Source organism: Chelmon rostratus, chromosome 2, assembly GCF_017976325.1.
Source record: "Chelmon rostratus isolate fCheRos1 chromosome 2, fCheRos1.pri, whole genome shotgun sequence".
Lineage (NCBI taxonomy): Eukaryota > Metazoa > Chordata > Actinopteri > Chaetodontiformes > Chaetodontidae > Chelmon > Chelmon rostratus.
In genome coordinates this window covers 29,028,041-29,050,296 of record NC_055659.1, presented here as the reverse complement: position 1 = coordinate 29,050,296, position 22,256 = coordinate 29,028,041, and the positions used below count along the sequence as shown (strand labels likewise).

Sequence of the window (22,256 nt, the reverse complement as noted above, 5' to 3'; positions counted from 1 at the left end):
CTCGTGTGTGACAGAGGAGGGGAAATTAGAGCGGAGATAGTGGAGCTGAAAGAGCATGACAAGAGGAGAGCACAGAATGGAGTGCAGAGAGTTGGTGCAGCTGTGGTGAACGTACAGATTCATTTACCTCTCACCAGTTTAATCACCAAGGTCTGTGTAGAAAATGGATTATTTAACTTTAATCAGGCAAGACCAAAGAATGAGAGGCTTTGGGAAATTAAAGTGACAAGAGCAGAGCTTCACTGTTGTGTTTGGTGAATCATCTTTGATACTCCTTTTCCTCATAAGTCAGAGTATTACAAAAATATTTATAAAAATATTTAGCAGATTCTGTCTCTCAACATACAGAAATTCCTGATGTGTGCCTGATTTACCCTTTGTGACGCTTTAAAAGCTTCAAGCAGACACACTGCATACAAAAGCGGATAAATCAGCTGCTTCCCTTGTGATTTTTGTGCTCAAAATGTATTCAGCTGCTGTTTTGCCCAGGTCTGCTCCCTGGTTGAGTAGACATCCACACATCACTCACCCCCAGTCAGAGCCAAGCCTCCGAGGGAACACCATGTGGGGATCAGCCTTTTGAAATCAAAATTTACTACAATTCATTCTGTTCTTCCTTGTTTCATCCCTCCTTGCATCTTTTCTTCTCTCTCTCTTCCCTCAAGCTCAACTGTTTGTCTTCCTACGCTGCTCAAAATAAATATCACGTATTTTTTAGGATATGTTTGAAATATATGCTATAAGATGAATAAAAGTGGGCCACAAATGTATTTGTGTATGTGTAGCTTTTATTGAAAAAAATAGAATAACAGCAAAAAAGACTGACTTTTGTTGATCCCTGCGGATCCCTCAATTGAGGAATATTGAACACAGGAAGGATCAAATTTCAGCCAAAGGATGTATTACTTTGAATAAATGGAAATTAAGAAACATGTGAAAAACATCAAGACACAGCAAGACACGCATCTTTTGACAGCAGGCGTCTGTAGACAGATATATTTTGAGCAACATTTCCTCATTATGCTAATGGTCTCCATTATGTTCCCATCAAAAACATTTTTGCTGTTTGTAGTTGTATATAAATGTCATTTCTAAGAAACAGGGCTGCACCAGCCTCAGCTGTGCTTTGTGTTTAGTGGCCATTATATATTATAATTTTACCTACTTGTTTTGGGTTTATTTATGACGGGTGACCCAAGAATGAATACTTCTTCTACATTTTAGCTGAAAAGTGACTAACCTGAGATAGAAAGTTCATTGTTGATCCTAGAAACAGTAGCAATCTTCCAAATAGCTGTTGATGTGTTGTTCATTAGAGCTGTGAACAACTTTAACAATTTAAACCAATGGCTGTTAGTGTCTGTATCAAGCCTCAACATGTGTATCTTCTTCAGGGATAGACACAATACATTTTAGGGATTCTTGAAACATGAAAGTTTTCATGGCTGAGTGCCAATTTAGATAACCAGCATATGATTGAGGTCCACACAGGAAAACCCATTAACTTGATTTGTCATTGGTCTAATGGCGTTTAACGTTAAATATTCCTTGAGCACTAAATTCACCTGTTTGCAGATAAGGCAAATCACTTTTTCTGTCCCCTGAGGTCAGACGGACTGAGACTTGATTAATTTTTTCTGAAACCTCCTTTTCTTCTCAACCGTACAGCAGCGGTGACTCATCTCACTTCCACATTAATCGGCCAAATTGTTCACTGAAATAAAGCGCTGGCGTTGATGACAGAACACAACCCTCCATGCAATGCCATGCAACCTGCAGCTTGTCAAACCTGACAGACGCTTGTTGAGTGGTGCAGTGTGACACAGTAGCCAAGTGGTGTATAGTATATCAAAAATAACGCATTAGTGTCATATCACATTTGGAGGCCGCACAGAATGAGCAGCACTTTGAGAAACCATGTTTCACTGTATTCAATAATGGGTGTTGACGCTGACATCTTTTCTTCACTGTCTCCATCATTAAGATTTTCTGTGTTACTCCATATCTGTACAAACCGTGCACTGACCGTTTGTCCCTAGTGTGATTGTGTGTGTGTGTGTGTGCAAATCAGTGCATCAGACCTGGGAGTTGGAGCGGAGTGTGATTTCCATACATCCATGTGACATTCAGGGTGGGAGGAAGTTCACCGTCTCTGTGGACCTCACCCCACATTTCCAAGCTTTACCCAAACAATTGAATCCTCCTTCAGTGCTGAATATGAAGGCTGAATTTATTTCTGTTCCGTTTTTTTCACCTCTCATGTCTCTCTCTGTCTGCTGTTTCACCATTTCTCCTCTTATACAGGCATGTCAAGTTATTCCTTCCCCCTTCTTCTCCTCTTTTCCCCCGCTGCTCCCGACCACCATCTGCCATGCCTGTGTGCCATGTGGAGCCTCACTAGTCTCCCATCAACATCCCTCCCTCAGCATCCTTTCCTTTCCTTTCCTTTCCTTTCCTTTCCTTTCCTTTCCTTTCCTTTCCTTTCCTTTCCTTTCCTTTCCTCTTGGGAATACCACACATTGTTACTCACTCATCTGATTTGCTTTGTTAATAAGAAACTATAAGCAGACTGATGCAGAACTAAGGAAATTTACCTTCCTTCCATCAGCCTATATAAGCACTAATGAGGTTGGATTACAGAATATGTTATTGTTCCTTCATCCACTTTGAGAGCAGCAGGGAACAGATGTGGCACAGAAAGACCACCAACCTGTCTTTGGTCTGAACTCTAGTCCCTGAGGACTGTTGCATTGCTTGTTAGCAGTCAGGTCTGCACTTGTGTTTCCTCTGGTCTTAGTTTCCAACATCATGGAGACCTTAACTATGCTTAACTATGAAGAAGAACATTTATAATGCAGACCACCATTTCATTTCTCTGTTCTTTATTAAAGAGCTGCATGGATTCGTGAGGAGTTTGCTCCCTGGGTCACCTCACCCAAGATAAGACAAAAGATTTGGCACAGAATCAGCTCCATGCTATATGCCAACACTGTAAAGTTTGTTGTCAGCGTTATTGTAAAAGTAAACAAAGAACTTGCATTGTCTACAAGTGTGAGGGCTAATTCAGTTATTGTTTAGAGGATTGGTAAAAGAGAAATAAATTCAAGAAAAATTAATGTACTTTTAGTGGCTTTCCTTTCCCTGTTTCTCCTGTGAGACATAATTAACTTTGTTTACACTGGATGTGAGTTAAGTTAGCCTCACAGAAAGTTTTTGAGCTGCTGATTTACAATTCCACTAATGACTGAGAAAAAGTGAGATTTTTGTTTGCAACAGTAGTGAAAAAAAGAACAATGAGAACAATGAACGCTCACAGTAGAATGACAGAAAACCTTCATACTGTGCCTGCTTACATACAGTATGGGAAGGTAAAACATGAGCACTGGACACATGACAGGAATTTTTTTTTTGCCATAAAACAAACATGCACACCCACAATAAAATAAAAAACAATCAAATAAAACACAAAACTCAAATAAATGCACCTGGACACAGCTAGGAACAATAAAAAATGAGCCTGTCATCTTGCACAAGATTGGGAGACTATTAGACTAAATTCATGTCCTCATGATCTCATTTTTCAACAGAGTTAACATCCCTTGACAGAAAGAATAAACTACTAAACTTTCATCATATAATATAAATATTTCTAGAAAATGCCGAGCTATCAAACTGATACTTTGATTTGTTGCTCTGTTGAATAAATGTCCCTTCGTCCCACAGATTGCATTTTAAATGCAATATATTTACTGTAGGGTTGAAGCTCCAAAAAGACAGAACCGTATCGTGTTTGTGCCGGACATTAATACAAATATGACTTGTTAGATTTTGTCTGTATCAACACCAAAATATGAAAAATATAAAATGTTTGCTGGAGATACACATTTCTATAATAAATGATAGTCGAAGAAGAAATATCAACCATTAAACTCTACAAGGGGCAGGGTAGCAGGAAAATGACCATAACTCGTGAATGACTTGTCCGGGTAAATATCTTCATTGGGAATGGACGTACTCCGGCATTTTGAGCCTGACCCATACGAGACACCACAAACAGCAATTTAGGTGTGCATGCTCTGGGAAGTATTAACCAAAATCTGAAGAGCCATATTGGCTGGTGTAAGTGGGCGTGGCCTATCACATATTTGATTATAAGATGCCTTTGAGCAATCCTGATCACTAAACACATCCAGTCGCATCTCCTGAACATTCACACTGAGCTCCATCCAAATCCAACGAGAGGGCACCAGTGGTAGAACATTGAAATTCTGCAGACTTTGTGATGATGAAACAAGTGTGTGATTGGTCTCACTGCTTGCGAATTCGCTCACCTTTCTGAAGCCTGAAACCCCCTTTAATTTTGGTCCATTGAGCCAAATTGCCATTTGTAGCTATGTTTTTATTTTGGATTGGCATCACTTTGATAGATAAGGACTTTTCTATATAACTGCTAATAGTAGCTTTTCTTAATAGCTCAGCAAAGTACACAGATACACAGTATGCTTCTACCTAACAGTTAAATGTCGTGTTTGTTGCTTGCAGCTATGGAGGAGCTGGATGGAGATGAGGTCAGAGTATCCTCCAGGGGGCGTTTTGCTGAGAGAGACATCGTCCAGGTAAAGCATATTCTCCACACTCTCTGCCCTTTGACCGTCATGAGTCACAGACGTCATGTTCCGTCTTTGTGACCAGCAAAGATTTAATGAATCCACAGATTTAAGCACAGTCATACATGAAGGGGTATTTTCTGATTCTTTTAGCTCAAAGGGGAAAAAAGAAAAAAAATAATATTATGATGTAATATTAATTGAATGTTTTGCTTGTTTTTAAGTAGACCTCTTTCCATTCCAGTACAATTATCTACACCTGTCCAAGGCATACCCAAAGTAAACTGAAAGCTGTTTTTGAACCATTTAGAGAAAATCCATGGCTATGGTCTTATGCTCTTTGAAATATAACACTCTGAAGTTTTACATCGACAGTCAGAATCACTGTAAGTGCTACTGAAGTAGAAGGCCTTTATTCCCGCTTGATTTGGCTTTTATATAAATCTGCATGCAGATGACTGTATCTGTGGGGCCGCAGCATGAAGCCTTACCCTTGTCCAACTTCAACAAAAATTGAAAACAAGACCACATACATTTTCTTTATTTATTGCTTTAATTGTATGTTATATATCTAGCCATTCAATAAAAAATGCATATCAACGAGCACATTGTCATCATCTTCCATCTTCTCACGTTCTCGAACAGTTCGTTCCTTTCCGGGACTACATTGACCGGTCAGGGAACCAGGTTCTGAGCATGGCACGGCTGGCTAAGGATGTCCTGGCAGAGATTCCCGACCAGTTGCTGTCCTTCATGAAGAGCCGGGGGATCGAACCTCGACCCCCGCTGCCCGCCACCTCCGACTCCCCCTCAATGTCCACCACCACCACAACCACCACCGCTGCCCCCAAGGAACGCAACATGCATGCCTGAAATTAGCACAGTGAGCGGAGAACTTCGGGAGTCGGGGATTAGAGCAAATGTTTGTGTCTGTGTGTGTATGTGTGTGTTGTATGGTTTCGGGGGTTGGTTGACAGGAACCAAGTCAGGATTTCCAAGATTGTGTCCCCAGTAAACTGAAAGGGACATCTACCAGAAGGGAATACATTTCTTTTAAATTGGTGGTGGTGAGGATTCTCCCAACAAGATCTGCAATGGAAGTTTACAAAATACACTTTTCACCCTTTTAACATTTTGGCTCTGGCTTCTGCAGGTGAAACACACAGCTGTGTGCACCTAAATCAAAGGCTCCAAGTGTAGTTTAGCACTTTTTCCTCAGTCATCGATTCTAACATTTCAAATCAATGTAAAAAATCAACAAAACTTCTCCTGCAGAAGTCGAGTCTACAGCTCTGTCCATGCCACTCCAGCTTCGTGACACTGTTCCTGCTCCTGCTCAGTGATAAGAGCATATCATGTAACAAAGGAACAAACTCTGAAGTAGCCGGGCAGTTGATTTCTATCACTTGTAAAGAGAGGCAGCACTAAGGCTGATGTCCTTTCCTTGTTTGTTTCTTCTCAGGGCATTTTAAAGGTTTAACTGCAACACAGGGGATCTGAAAATAAAGAAACATCCTGGTTGGTTCTGTCTGAGAGCCAATGGACACTGGTTTTTATTCATGAAAATGAAAATGTATGCTGTATATTACTGTGAGCTGAACATGAAATTCAAGTATGTTTTCATGTAAAGATCGGTGGTGAATGCTGTAGACTTCAAGGTCAACATTCAGAGACGGAGTGTTGGCAAGTCTAAACTAATCCCACTTGGACACGAAGGGAGGCGCTTGCAAGCACCCCCTGAAAGCAGGAGATATTTAAGGCCATGAAATTGGCTCAGGTTAGAGAACAGACTGAAATGTCCTCTACTCCAGCTCCTCCACTTCCTCCAGCCACCATACAATTTAACAGTATCAGGAGGAACAGATTATTTCAACCCCGGCTTCAAATCTGAACATAACCATGTCTGTGTGCTCTGTTGTGTGCCCCCCCCCTCCTCTAAATTGTAACCCTCTCAGCTGGGGCTGTCATTTGGAATGAATCATTCATAAGGTGGGTGACTCGAGTCGTCAAACTGTCTTGCGTATGTACCTGTTTAAAATGAATAGAGCTGGACAGAGCACATTTCACAGGCCAGAATACTTCATATGTAGCAGAGACTGTGTAAATGCATCTGGGTCACCTTTACTTTTCTTAATTTTTTTACTTGAAAGAAGACACCAAGAAAAAAAACAAAAAGGAGAGTGAGGTTCAGTATGTAGTGTGGTGTCAAAGTCACTCAGACTGCTTTCGGGGAGCTGCAACGTGCTGACTTCTTTTAGAAATGTATGCAGTTTCCCTTCATCAGTTCTGGTGTTTGACATATGGCTGCACATTTCCTGTGGCTGTCAGCTACTTTATAAACAGGCTGATTTGCAATGAATGTTGACATGTCCCTTTTTTGTGGTTTCATTAGTTCTGCCTTTGTTGTGTGCATGATAGAATCGAGCAAAAGTGAGCTAGTGCTTGTAAAGAAACCCCAGATTTGTTTAACTGTAACAGGCTGTGCATTCCTAAAAACAGATAGTGTGTCGTTTGGTTTGTCTCTGACCTTCTGGCACTTGTAGGCTTAGCAAACAAATAAAGAGGAATGGTTCAACCTGACAGCATCACAAAAATGAAAAGTTTGGGAGGTCTGTAAAGCCAATAATAACAATAATGAATGGATTCATTGGGATTTGTATGGATTATTACACATGTATAATATTGTATCAGAAAGGAAATGGATATGTGGCCTTATTTCTGTCATAATCCTACAAGTTTGTGCGAGGGAGGACTCTATTTTTATATGACAAAACAGGAAATCCATCTTATTTTGCATGCTTATTTGGCTGATATGCTGCCAATGATTGTACTTGTTCAGAAAATCTGTATCTTTATTCATATTTGAGAACGAGTTCAAACAACATTACGATATGTGTTGACTTGTGTACTGTGCAAAAGCGTTCTTTCTATTTTTCTGTTATCATGTACAGTATACTTGAAGGAACTGCCAATGTAATAATCCAGAACATATAGGAGATACATGAATAGTAGGATAGATTTGTATCACACAGTGTTTAAAACATGCATGCATGTGTGTGTCATGACAGCACACAACCCAAAGTTGCATAACCTCTTGGGTATTTTTCTATGAAGCATGTTGAGCTTTCTTTATGATGTGTACACTATTAGTTCATTACACTGACAGACGTACTGCTCACTGCTTCTCCCAAGTCTCGTGTGTTCCGTACAGCCTATATGTAGGAGAAATGTAAATACATCTAAAGTGATGTACAGAATAACGTGTGAACAGTCTTCCTTCCTTCCGTGTTATTCCTCTCTGATATTCTAAATGTCTCTGTTATTTTTGTCTCAATTTGTGTTGCTCAGAATTTAGTTATGGGTTTGTCAATGTTTTCTAGCTTTTGCTTAGAAATCAAATAAAGATACAGTATTATTTAAGGCTCATCTCTAGTCTGTGCCTAGCAAAAACAACACAGAAATTGTTAAGGGCCTTTTCATTTTAATTAACCCCAAATTTACACCTTAACCCTCCCCTGGGGATTAACGAAAGTAGACTGGCCAGCACAGTAACATAAAGTAAAAAAGTGTGTCATATAAAGTCGACCAATCTTAAAATTAATGTTCAGCCTTTTATTGTATGTCTTTATTGAAAAATAGAGAGTGGCTGGAATATTCACCAATTTGTTGTTGTTTGCCATGAACATGGAAATTGCAGATTCCACCTCTAACGTACGCATTGTAGCTACTGTCAAAATATTTTTTCCATTCATATATTTATTGATTACACCATTTTTAATTATTAATGCTTCACCTCAATAGTTATTCATTGGGAAACAAGTTGTTACAATCTACTTCTGTTTGACATATGGAGGGAAGGAGCTTACAGTTTGGGTAAGGGGAGGGTCTACAGAAAAAAACTAATAACTCTGTGCATCTACATTTTTTAAATGCAACGCCCCTCCCCACTCAAACACACAAATCTTCATACAATTGACATTAAAAAATAAACATATTTGCTATTATCCTACATATTACATAAACTTGTAAAACTTTGTACTGTTATCTCTCTGTGTGTGATTAAATGATTTTACGAGAAAGTGATTTTTTTTTTTTATTCAACCTTGTATGTTTTATTTCCTACAACATGTTTCTACCAGCAGCATCACAATCGGAAGTCCAATTGTAGGAGCAAACAGTGAGTCTTAAATGCATTGTACAAACCCTGGCTCTTTAAACAGTGGTTTAATCAGGGAGGAGATCGTCTATGGCGGGATTGTTTGTTTCACAGTACTACACCGCCGCTCAGTGGAAATACAGTGAAGAAGCACTGCCTGGGACCGGATATGTTGATTTATTTGTGAAAAGTTAGAAGTTATACAAAGAGCTGTGGCTTCTCATTTCAAGTTTAAAGCAATATTAATAGGATGGATTATACAAATATATCGATAAGCGCTACTCATCAATAATAACAAGTCCAACTCGGATCCACGTCTCCAAACTCCACTCCACAGTTTCATTTAAGTAGATGGTACTATTGCGGCCTTCAGGTATTCTTCGTAGCTCTACGTCGAGGGTTGATGGACATATTATACACAGTCTTTGTAAAAACAGGTCGTCTTAACTACTTGTTGTAGTTGTTGTCGTGTCAGAAAGTTATTCTATACCGAAATGGCTAAATGAAAACTTATGTTCGATGTTGGTGTGTGGGTCAATTCGGGCATAAGCCAACGCATGCCTGTACTCTCCTAACTGTCAAACATTATCGTAAAGAATCTACCCTGAAAAGTTGTATAACCTAACTTCTCAGAGGAAATTGGTAATTCACAACAATTTCATAGCTGACCAAGAAGTAAACACACCGCTTTACAGATCGCTCGCTAACCAGTAATACAGGATTCCGGGCTGGCCCCAAAGGCAGCACCCGGCCTGCGGTAAACTGTGTAGTGGCCGATGGATCGCCCCTTTTTACTAGGGCGGGTCTCTCCTGTGTCGCTGCTACAGGGATACCAAGATGGAAATTCAGGGGCTTTCTGATGCCCAAAACATTCACTCTCAACATGGCGCCCTACACAGAACCACTCCGTCTCCACTTCGATCAGCGACAGGGTCGATACCTCGTTTTATTTCCACCGAAAACGAAGCGGGTGGACTTCAGGAGTCGCCCGAGCTACAAAGTGACAACAACAACAACACCAGGCCGAGGACATCACCGTTTCACCTACTGGCGGAAAATGGCAGCGGGGCGGCTTGTTCGCCTGTCAGCAAACCACAACCGACCGACAAAACCAGTTCACTGGCGAATAGACCGAGTGCTGGACTTCATAACGTAAACATAGAAAAGGAAAATGAGCTAAACGCACTTCTTGGTTCACATGAGTTTGTCAGGAGTGCGTGGAAATACGGCGCAGAGACTAGGGAAACTGCAATGCAAATGGCGCTGCCTCTGTTTGAAGGGGAAGAGGAATCGACGCCACAGCGGCAGTTAACGTTACCGCTGTCAGGTTTACGGCAGCAGCGTGAGGACGGCGCCTTCAGACGGTCCTCACTGGCCAGCCACAGCGCTACTGCGCCGGGCAGCTTCAACTCGGCCAGCGGTGCAGACAAAACCACCCAGGAACTGTATGTTGTCTTTAATGTTGTCCAAGAAGATGGCAGCGGCGAGACTAGCAAACACCGAGCAGATGCTTCATCTGAGAACGGCGATAAAATGAAAGGTAGAAAGCCAGAGGGCTCCAAAGCAAGTCCCGGCGGGTCCATGGAGGTTTCAAACGGCAGCGACGTGATTCTCTGTGGATCTAGCGTTAATGACAACTTGAATTGTATCGATAACCAGGTCTTGAAGAAAACAGAGCATGTTTTCAATTTATTAAACGACAGTTCTACCGTGGCTAACGCTAAACATACTTTATATCACCACACTGTCGAAGACGTTGTTCTGACTAACAAATATGGCGATAAGATTTGTGGGCAGATTTGCACCGAAAACAATGAAAGTAAATTGACGGGGGAGCCGTCGTCGCACTCCCGTATCGACGAGAGCAGTGCTTCAGTTACAGCCGACTCGGCCATCGTGGAGGCCATGGACACCTCAGACTTCATTTCAGACTCAACGGGGTTGCAGGACCGTGCGAACCCGGCCACGGCCTCCACCAGTCCGCCTGCTGGTGAAACCTTTTCCGGAACTATCACAATAAACAACCAAAGCATCATAGTGACCATAGAAAACGGGATACTGACTCTGGCTGCCCCACCAGAGGGATATGTACACAAAGAGGATGACATGGTGAGCCTGAAGGAGCACCTTGGCATGAAAGATCATGAGGATATTGTTCTTCTCAACTATGACGGTGGAACCAAATCCATCGGGAAGATCAGCACGCTGACAGTATCCAGCTCCAGCCAGCAGGAAGAGCCCAGGCCTGCTTTGTCTGTGAGTGACTCTGAGCTGGCTCTGGTGGATGACTGCTCGTTATCAGAGCTTGGCACTTCTCTGGACTCCTGTCCCATCATCAAGCAGGAGGCAGGGGTGCTGTGTGCTGTGACAGAGGCCGATCTAGTCAACCCACACCCCAAAGCCACAGTGGCAGACTGTGACAATGGAGACTTCCAGTCTGTACCACTAATAAGATCCAAGAAAGAGACCCTGGCCTCTTTTGGCTGTCCAGAACCAGGTTGCTCTTGTACATTTGACACACGCCAGAAACTTAAAGTTCACCTCCTGAACCATGCAGAGGACCCACGCCCCTACCAGTGCACCATCGAGGGTTGCGGCTGGGCTTTTGCCACCTCTTACAAGCTAAAGCGGCATTTTCAGTCACATGATAAGCAGCGGCCACATACCTGTCAGTTTGAAGGCTGTGGGCGGCGTTTCACCACAGTCTACAACCTGAAGGCTCATGTCAAAGTCCATGAGCAGGATAACGCCTTCATCTGCGAGATCTGCAGTGAGAGGTTTCGCAGTGCTACACGACTCACCAATCACCAGAGGGTCCACTTTGAGCCTCAGAGACCCCACAAGTGTGAATTCCCAGGTAACACAAACAGGTTTTTTTTCTTTTATTTGTTGTTTTACAATTTCCCCCTTTTCCTCACACATCTGCTGTTGGCTGATGGTCTGGTATTGTACCAGACCGTTACATTGGAAGCCCACAAAGCATTTTGAGCTCATATGTGCAAGGTGATGGTTGTAAACTGTCCCTCACAGTCACCTTTACCTTTCTCTATTAGTCTGACGTTTTATTCCAAAGAGATGAATGACTTGTAACATTATCTTCCTACGTGTTCTCCTGGGTCCTGTGCAGGATGTGAGAAAACCTTCATCACTTTCAGTGCCCTGTTCTCCCACAATCGCACTCACTTCAGAGAAACGGGCCACTTCACCTGCACCTACCCAGGCTGCGAAAAGATGTATGACAAGGCCTGTCGTCTCAAAATCCATATGAGAAGTCACACTGGTAAGCTGGTGTTAGATTAGAGTGTCTATAATATTGCTATAGCTTGTATAGCTAGTTCAAGAGGGAGGCTCTAATGCTCTATAACTGGACCTGAGGGCACTGGATCAGGGAGAAGTGACTCTGATTAAACCTGGTCTTTAAATTCTACAATAGATTGTATTCAGGCCACAGAGATGTTTTGAGGCTATTTCCTTACAGTATAAGTCATTCCTCAATCACATGATGGTGTGGATGTGTTGCTCTCTGTTCACTTCTGTCAGATGAGAGCAGCTTTTCGAGAAACCATATAATTACAAAACAAGTTACTGGAAACTACAGAAATAAGTGTAGACTGAATCCAAACTGAACCCATTCTGGCGCAGGCGTGCCATGCAGCTTAGGTTCCAGCAGATAAAAGTGGACCAGCCAGCAGAAAGCCGGGGTTCGCCACAAAATGAGCTGTTACTAGCTAATTGGTCTCGATGATACAGGTCATAGATACTGTGCACCGGTAAATAAACTTCCTAATTTACTGTTTCCAGGTGAGAGGCCATTTGTCTGTGACTCTGAGGGCTGTGGCTGGTCCTTCACCAGCATGTCAAAGTTGCTCCGACATAAAAGGTAAGTGCAGTTACTGTCAGTTTATGTCACAAAGTAAGAAGGCTGGCTTGAGACATGTCAGCTATTGACTTTACTCAGGGCTTCAGGTTTTGTGTCAGGTTTTCAAGTACAACCAGTTTCGTAAAATTAGGCCTTGTCATGCAAATCGTTCTGCTTAAATTAAGTGTAGCGTCCCAGTGGTTGTGGTACTGTATGTTTGTGGCGTAAAGTAACACTACATCTGTTTTTATACCTCGGTGTTGACAGCAGCTGTGGCCAGAGACATTGTGTTTTCAGGTTGTATGTCTCGTTGTTCTGACCGCAATATTTCAGGGATGCCTTGAGGGAATTTCTTAAAATATGACACAAACGTTCCCTTTGACTCGAAGATGAACTGTTTAGATTTTGGTGGTCAGGGTCACGTCCATCCCATTCTCGTGAATGCAATGTCTTGAGGGAATTTCATCTGGCACAAACTTCCACTTGGACTAAATGATGAATTGGTTAGAGTTGAGTAGTGGCAGGTCAAAGTGGCTGTGACGTCACAAAACATATTTTTTGGCCATAACTTGAATTCTTCTGCTCATTATGACAAGCTGTCAGTCCTCTGTACTCCTCTGTAAAAATAATCTCTAAGTGAAGACAGCTTGTTTCCCCCTGGAGATTTTTCACTGGAATCATACATGTCACTTTAGTTAGAAACTTCCATAAGAAATATCATTTTTTAAACACCCCTTCTTTTTGTATAGAATGTACATATATATAGCTTCCTTTTTTGTTTTGTATTTTATATTTTTTATTCCATATGTCTCCTTTTCGACTCATGCTACTATTGCTGCTGTCTATAATAGCCAAATTTCCCCGGCGGGGGATTAATACAGTTCTATCTGTCTGTCTGTCTATCTCTGTCTATCTATCTATCTGAACCTCTCTGCTGCATGTCTGATTTACTGGTAAAATGTATTTGTTGATAAAAGCCAATAAGTTGTCACGATTTTGCAGATTTGGGTTCCCATTGTTTGTCCTACTGTAGTACTTATAATGATGTGTGAGTTTTTTAGTGCTTCACTGACCACAATCTCCTTTTCTGTGTTAATTAGGAAACATGATGATGACCGTCGCTTTGTCTGTACAGAAGAGGGCTGTGGGAAATCCTTCACCCGGGCAGAGCACCTCAAGGGTCACAGCATCACCCATCTGGGCACCAAGCCCTTCCAGTGCCATGCAGAAGGTATATACTGTACATGTCAGGGTTAGTGTTACCAGTGGAAAAGTTAGTCAGGAGCCCTGGCTGAAGTACTGCAGTACATGTATTTACTGTAAACTTGTAAACTTGTGTTGTCACATCAAACTGCACTTGTTAAATGCTTGTTCCTCTGAACAAGAACTCTCAGTCCTGCCCTGAGGTTTTCATCCTAACATAACAGTGAATGAACAAAAGATTTACTGCTATGTCATTATTAGTGATAAAATTCATGAATTCATGCAGAAGCTAGCCAGCTCCCCTGGTTCCCAGGGCATTAGAAAGGAAAGACTGACATTATTCCTCAAAGCTAGCTGTAGGTGATGATACTAATATAATGTTATTACCAGGGTTGAAACACAAAACAACCAAAAAAACACAGCACATGTTCCAGACTTGTTGCCACTTGGGCAACCAAGACCACAGTGAGTGAGAGCATGAAACAGTAGCCTAGGCCACACAAAATACGACAAGTCAGTACAGTCTCCAAATCAAACCTATTACTAAAACTATACTCAAACTCACCATTAAGGGTTTAGAAGGAGAAGAATTGTTCTGATTCTGATTGTTGTTGAAAAGTTGTTACCCAAAACGCCCCCAGACACTTCTGTCTGAGGGCATTTAAAAACAAATTCATCCATAGTACAATTTCCCAACTTTCTTAAATAATTCTGTTCTGCAAGATTGCACCACACATGAATATGTAACATATAAATTTGAACCCACACACTCTCAAAACGTGGTAACATATGTGACCATTTTGGTCATAGTATAGGGTCCTGATTAGCTCCATTAGCTGTCAACTATGAGCTGTGTTAGCTCCATTGGCTCCATTAGCTCTGTTAGCACACCACAGGACTCTACTACCCACTGGATGCTAACAGCTATCTAGCTGTCCTACTGCTGATTTCGGAGGCGTCCTGGGGAAAATCTCTGTTCGTCCCAAACACATTTTCTGTCGTCCTCAGGACGATAGGCACTGTTATTCTCGAGCTTTGTAGATGTACCAGGATACAGGAGTAGGACTTTTTGCTGGTCAGTGGGTATACATGTTTCTTTAAAGTCAAATTTGATACATTACAAGTGAATAGAGAAGTTTTTCATTTTTCTTTCACTCAGTTGAATAAATAATTTTAACTTCTTTCAGTTTCACTTTTTCTGAACAGTTTTGTCATTTGTCTCCTTTATCTTCTTCAGGTTGTAATGCCAAGTTCTCAGCACGCAGCAGCCTGTACATCCACTCCAAGAAACACAAGCAGGATGCCAGCACCCTGAGGACCCGCTGTCCAGTGGCCAACTGCTCCAAGCACTTCTCCTCCCGCAGCAGCCTTAAGAGCCATATGCTCAAACACCACCACCTCAGTCCTGGTTAGTAACTGTCACTGTTGGCTCATGACCTAAAAAGTAATGCGTTTTATGGAATTGTTTGACTGTGGGGGGTTTAAGATTACTTAACTCTAAGCCAGAGTGGAGCAAGTCACAGGCAGATCACTCATGACAATTTGTGCAGTTTATTGATATGCGTAATGGAAGCTTATGTAAACAGACCAAAACAAAGCGTTTAAATAAAATTCAGGAAATATGCTTGGCTTTTATCACTAAATCACGTTTGGCAAGGGGAGAGGTTCATGACAAAGAAACATGTTTTAGTCAATGTATTTAACACTAACATTAATTTTGAAATGGGACAATACTGCCACGTTCATATACCATCTGAAGCCATGGTGCAAAGCATTTGCAGAAAAATACACACATATTTTTGAAAAAGGATTTTCAACAATAATGTGCATGTTAGAATGTTTGTATCTAGTAGTAGGAGTGTGCACTGGACTCCTAAACAGTCATCAACAGCATGTAGCGAGGCTAAGCTCACTATTCAGTACACCTTCAGAGTACACACAAAGGCATACAGAAATATTACTGGCTATTTAGGAACATATGAAGTTTTCTCTTCAAACAGTTTGTGATAACATATTGTAGTGACTCAGTCAAGGTGGTGTTAATGCTAGATTTAGGATCAGTAAATTTTGTTAGAATGTTTATGGGGTGAAGAAGTATTTGTTTTTGATGTTTTTATGAAGTTATTTTTTCTGCTACATGTTTCTCAGAAAATGTTTACTGTCCTATAACTTACTAACATTTCCTTGTCCTCCATTCCAGATGTACTCAGCCAGATGGAGACTACACCCACCCTGACCCCCAGCAGTGAGCTCATCAGCTCCACCCCAACAACAGTTGCAGGGCCTGGTATTACCGGGGGCGACCAGCTGACCAACTTGGACCTCAGCTCTCTTTTCTCTGCTGTGCCTGGAGGCGCTGCGCCCACCGCTGGCATCGGAGTAGGAATTCCCGTTGGTGGGAGCAGCTCTAATGGCACTTTCACCATGGACCTCTCCCTGGTCAGCTCAGGCATTCTCACCATCGACCCCTCCTCGGTCAGCACCGCACTCGCCACCGGCACTAACACCACACTGGCCAAAGCTGTGGACCCGCTTATCCTGGCAGCCAGTGCCGACATGGGCCCCCATCACGGTCTGGAAGGAACAGTGGGTGATGTCCTGCCCCCACAGGGCACTCTCAATCTGGATGATGTGCAGACAGTTACCCCAGAGGCCCTGGGAACCCTCACAGCTCTCACCATGCAGGGTGCTGGTGTTTCTGTGGACCCCACTCTGCAGCACCCACTCAGCTCCTCCAGTGCCCTAAGCGTGGAGCCCACATCGTCCCTGGCAGTGGCCCCTGTTGCTGAGCTGCTGGCCTCACCCTCAAAGGTGGTGGAGGTGGGGGGCCAGGTGGGAGCAGGGACTCTGCTGGGCTGCGTAGAGGTGCTGGGGCCTCAAGAGGGAGGAAAAGTCCTTACCCAGTTTGTTTTCCCCAGCCATAGCAGCAGCTTCAGCCCCCAAAAAGACCAGGAACTCAATGTCGTGTCACCAAGTAGCTTCCTGGTGAGTGTTTAAAGATGAACTCCACTGATTTTACACATCAAAGTATGTGTCCAGGTGTTGGAGAGTTCTGTGTAAAAAAGTTCTATGAAGCCTTTAATGTCTTTAGAGGGAGCTTTGTGAAGTCTGATACTGATACTCCTCAAGTGATGTCACTTGTGTCAGAATTGGTTGGGTGAAGATGAATGCTACTACTACTACCACCACCACCACTGATACTACTACTACCACCACCACCACCACCATTACTACAAGTACTACTACTACAAGTCTGGAGCCCACAAACCTGAGGCGAGCCCCTCAAGGCTGCATTAGCTGCTACTAGCAGAAATCCCAGGTTGAAATGATGGTGGTTGAGTTGCATTGTGGGTAAAGTAGGCACCAGGTTTTGACAAGGAGGAAGAATGCATACAATATAACAAGACTATCTCTTCTTCTGCATCGATTTTCATCCTTAAAAAAAAAAATAAGGAAATTACATGTATTTGCTTTTTGTATTCAGTGATATGAAAGGGTTGAATTTTTAGGAAATCTTACAAATATCTTCTATTAGTTCTATCTATTCAGTTTGGCTGTAGGTGGTATTACCACTCAAAAGCCTGCTTAACGTTGGTGGTTTCATGTAGTAACTCTTGTACCCATTTTTTATGTCAGGAGAGTGGAGGCTCAGCCAGAACTGACTACAGAGCCATCCAGCTGGCCAAGAAGAAGAAGCAGAGAGGTCCCTCTGCCTCCTCTGGTAAGACACACATGGACCAATTTCAGGCTTTTGTTTAACACTCCTCATTCAGACTAGACACTAAGTGACTGAACAGTGAGTAATGGCATTGTTCTTTTTGCCCGATCAGGGAGTTCAGGATCGAGTCAGAGAAAAACTAAAGGAGCAAAGGCGGCCACGGCTCCAGCACTGACGGCTCCCTCCGGTTCTCGTTATGGTGAAGGAGCTGCAGCAGCCAATGGGGGCCTGACTCTGCGTGACCCCGTCACTGGGGCTCAGTATGTCCAGATTCAGCTGCTGCAGGTGAGATTTGAGAAGAGAGAATGCAGATGGGGTGGTTCCAACTGTATTGAATAGCTGCATAAAGTATAGCTTTTGCTGAAAGATGCTGATCACAGTGCATGTTCACGCAGGATGACCCAGCCAGTGATGGCGACCTGGCCTTCCAGCTGAGCTCTCAGCACTCCAGCTCCCACTCTCAGCTCACTGCCGACCTGCCCGTCAACATTTTACAGGTGATGAAAGTTTTCATCTACAATTTCTGATGCCTCTACATATATTTATATCAACACGGCCAATAGCTTTAATTAAGAAACAGTCCCACATCTCCACAGTGATACCCCGGAGGATATATTTTACAGTAGTTAAACAATCAGCACGATAAGATTTTAATTTCTATTTTTTTTATTTTATTCCATTCACAAATATAAATAAATGGGAACACGTTTGACAGAGTGACATGAAAATATAAAAAAAACAGATGTGAATAAAATTACTTCAGTTTTGTTTTTGAGTCCTTTAAAAGAAGCATATCAATCCATACACTTGACAAACATACATTTCCTTGTTGTTGACATTTCAGGCTTAGAATTTTGAGTGAACAGATTCCGTTACCATGCCCTGAGTGACCTGACGACCAATAATATGTGAACAGTATGCTTGTAGTATCCACCATGTGAAAGCATAGGTGATCTTTTTCACATGGTGTTTATGCAGAGTGGAGAATGATGAAGTTTTGATGTAAGAGTACTGAGCCCTGTGACTATTTCCCCACAGGAACCTTCAGTGATGACCGAGGACGACAACGGCTCTGACAACTCCCAGTTCACAGGAAGCACAATCAACCTCCAGGACTTGGAGTGATTCCTGCAGAGCTGCGATGATCGGCTTCACATGCACGTCGCCATGTCGACAGTTTACACCAACAAACATACCTGAGATGTTTGAGTCCATCGAACGGTTGCCTCATCTTTTCCCAGGACTTCTAGAGCCTTTTTGGACATGTGGTTATAGTTCGGGGAGGGGGTGGACACGAGTCCACAGATAATGCACCTTGAGAGGAGGAGATGAGGATTCTTTTGTTCAGATTATGTGTTTATTTGTTAAGTCCACTTTGTACCAAAATCAAACCTGAGAGCATTCTCATGTTAAAGACATGTGAGAGGCCCTTTGTCCCTGTGTGTCTTGAGGATTTTGACAGTAACAGTGTCTATTCCATGGTGCCACATTGCCACTCATGCACACTCAGTGTGCTGTCTATGCTCCAGTTGCCTTACAGACACCTCACGATGTGCATTCCTCCACCGGTGGGTTATCTGCTTTATTTGTTGCTATATTGATTTGTTACCTTTTGTTAGATTTATTTTTCTATGGCAGCAGTAAGTCCATGTTGAAAACACACCTGTTCATGTGTTTATATACATTATGTAATGAGTTACTACCTTCTTGTAATAATTTTATCTGTTTGTTATTTATTATTTAGCTGTGGGTTTACAGAATGGCAGAGCCAAACACAGATGGATTAAAGAATCAAAGCACAATCTGAAGAGTTTGTGGTGAGGTCTTCATTTCACTTTAATTGTATGAGAAAACCAAATGATTATATATTTGGCCAAAGCCTAACCGGTTTCTGAACTTGTACAGACGATCCTAGTATATCTCAGCTCAATCTAACATGTACAGTTGATGAAAGATTTGCAAAAACTTGGCAAATGGGATTCCAACTGTATTTGAGACTACTGGCTACCAGTGGCTTACTTTTTTACTTTGCTAACATTGTCTCTCAAATGCTGCATTGTTAAGGTAAAATGGACCATAACATGACATGAAATGTTTAACTTTGTTGACCATTGCTCACAATGGGTGTGATTGTCGTAGATGAAGATGATGAAACGTGCTATTACTGAAGGGTGTAAAGGGGCTGAAGTTGCCTGTTTGATAAACTGATAAGAGTCAGTGGTAGCTAACAATCAGAGCTCGACTCAAACAATGAAAATTCAGTCTGGATTTGTCAGGAGGTAGAATTATAGGCTACTATTTGTGTTAATCGTGTTCGGGCATCAATAGTTCATATATATAAGAAAAAACTAATTCACGTTCTATTGTTTTTATTTCATTACATGGCACTGCAAAGCATAGACCATAAAAGGCTTTCCAAAAGAAACAAGATGAAATACAATGATGGAATCCTATTAAAAAATAATCTAATAATGAAACAGCATTAAAAAGCAAGAGGTAATAGTGAAAGTCCTGACAGTGAAACATCTAATAAGCCTTTACACTCATTAAAATTGGACTTCCACAGAGGGTCGTGTTAGTGTGTGTCTGTCATACCAGCTAGAGCACTGAAATGTCCTGGAAAAAGCCCTCTACAGAAGAGTGGGAACCCTGTGCTGCAATTCCAGTATCGAAGATGAAGGTATCAGAACTAAAGCTGGCACATACAGCGACTGCTGCCACCATGACAACAAAACACAACATGCTCAGTTTGTCGTAGAAACTCACACCAGGATTACTGTCAGAGTCGTTCTCTGAATTCAGCCCTTGTACTCACTGTTCTTTCGCCATATTTCTAAAGGGGGCAAACATGTTGCAAGTCAAATATTAGTTCGCTGTAGCTCTAACTGTAGTGAGAGAACAGTGCCACCACCCTTTTTGACAAGGTCACTTCACCCAAATCCCAAAGAGGACAAAAAAAAAATGTATGCAGCCATGTAGGTACGATCCAAACCAGCAGGTGGGGCCCGAGTCATATAGAGCTTACCCCATGGCTTCAATGCAGAGGGGAGCTGACACAGTGAATTACAATACAATACGCAGTTAATATGAATGCAAGTGTTCATACAGATGTTGTAAGGTTGTCATATTGATTTGTTTCCTTTGCTGCCTTTGACCTTTTGACCTCACCACATGCACTTGGGTGTGAGAGCTTGGTAACAACATTAACTGAAGTTGTATGCTCACTGGCACACACTCACACACCAGCCTAGATGATGCTTAAATCTGCATAAATTGGACCCAAAGGTCAAAATCCAAGAAGAAGTAGGTTTTTAACTTGGATTTCAGGAAGCAGCTCAGAAGAAAATGTCGTATTGTAATATACGACTTAGCTCGCACCAAATCTCTCTGAAAGATCTGCCTCTAATACCACAATATTTTCCCGTGCACGCTTCATTCTCTGTGTTCATATACCCATGTGCACCATTCACAACTGGTGTTGAACAACACTGTCACCCATTCAGATGGAAAACAACCCACATGGTCCGTACAGGCACGCTTGTGGACACTAGCGTACACGTGTAGGACAGACATCCAGGCTAGTTCTCTGTCCATTCACATGAAAACAGTGTGACCTTTGCAGATCAGTGACAGCCATAGCAGAGTGTTAAGACTGAGAGTGTTGTTGAAATCACAACTGCAGATATCTGGAGAGAGCTTTATTTGGCGGCTTGATTCCGATGACGTTCCTTGTTTTGTGTGTGAATGTGAACCATCACAGATAATGAATAGAAGGCCAGTACTGAGCGGTCACACGGTGTTTGATGCTTGCTAGTGTTTTAGTGCATGACCATTTCTCAGATGAAGTTGTTTCAGAACTGCTGATCAGGTTCTAGTTCAGTATAAACACAAACTGGGGACACTGGGTTGTCGTGGTCTCTGCAAAACTTTCAGTCCTAGTTTTGTGGTTTTGGACTGGAAAGATGATAGAGGCTCATTTGCACACACTATTGGGCCATCATATGACACAAGCATTTGATTTTTTTTTTCTCATTACTGTCTTCAGGGTGCTTTCCCTGAGAGCAACGCTGTCTTTTTCAGGAACTTCCTGTTCACACTCACAGAACATGTGTTGTGGAAATAATCTACTGCAAGACAAAAAGCAGGTTATCCAGTTTCAACACAGCCAGCAGTTTACAAGAGATGGTGACGCTGATCAAAAACTGCTTTGATGAAAATTAGAATGCAAATGCATTTTCTGCTCACCAACATCCAGAGGGTCTTCATAGCCTTTGATTAGTGATTAATATGCTGCTTTTTCATTGTGTCTATATGTACATGGGTGAATATAGAGTTCAAGAATCATATATGGGGACACATGGACATATGCATACATAAGTCATGTGACCCCACCCTGGTTGCTGATAGGAAACACTTTTTGCCTCTCACTTCCCTTCTCCTGATTGGTCATTGCAGTTTCTCTGATAGCCTTTTTATATTTGCAAGATCAAGGAGCGAGGCAAAAATAAATACGACTACAACAATATCCGCAAGAAAATATCTCTACAATTAAACCACAAACAATATTCTAAAAATATTTATTCCTCGCACTCAAAATGTATTTAATATGAATGACATTAGTGCTTAAGATGCTGGAGATGATAGATTCCCTTCTCTGTAACAGTGAAGAGAATTGGCTCGCCCCAAAACAAACAAACACAAAAGTTCCCCCTG

General features: G+C 42.1%; 2 protein-coding genes across 2 annotated transcripts in view; both read left to right on the top strand.

The window, feature by feature from the left end:
* The window catches only part of LOC121613881 (copine-9-like), a 154,795-nt gene extending 149,315 nt beyond the window's left edge, over positions 1-5,480 (top strand). Inside the window, exons 20-21 of the mRNA XM_041947578.1 lie at positions 4,543-4,616; positions 5,253-5,480. Coding sequence (XP_041803512.1) covers positions 4,543-4,616; positions 5,253-5,480 — 302 coding nt within the window. The remainder of the gene's footprint in view (positions 1-4,542; positions 4,617-5,252) is intronic.
* A 4,094-nt stretch (positions 5,481-9,574) lies between these two features.
* si:dkey-156n14.3 (zinc finger protein ZXDC) lies at positions 9,575-19,351 on the top strand. Its single transcript, XM_041960979.1, has 10 exons — positions 9,575-11,620; positions 11,891-12,043; positions 12,565-12,643; positions 13,723-13,853; positions 15,063-15,233; positions 16,026-16,810; positions 17,462-17,546; positions 17,656-17,828; positions 17,939-18,040; positions 18,582-19,351. Exons 1-10 carry the CDS (start codon positions 9,601-9,603, stop codon positions 18,666-18,668), a joined length of 3,786 nt encoding a protein of 1,261 aa, XP_041816913.1. The 5' UTR covers positions 9,575-9,600; the 3' UTR covers positions 18,669-19,351.
* The last annotated feature ends 2,905 nt before the right edge of the window (positions 19,352-22,256 follow it).

Bases quoted from the DNA above. Each gene is read 5' to 3' on its own strand.
- si:dkey-156n14.3 (XM_041960979.1), top strand. From the start codon at position 9,601: ATGGAAATTCAGGGGCTTTCTGATGCCCAAAACATTCACTCTCAACAT. The intron at 12,044-12,564 runs GTAAGCTGGTGT...TACTGTTTCCAG, and splicing joins CCATATGAGAAGTCACACTG to GTGAGAGGCCATTTGTCTGT. The intron at 18,041-18,581 runs GTGATGAAAGTT...ATTTCCCCACAG, and splicing joins TGCCCGTCAACATTTTACAG to GAACCTTCAGTGATGACCGA.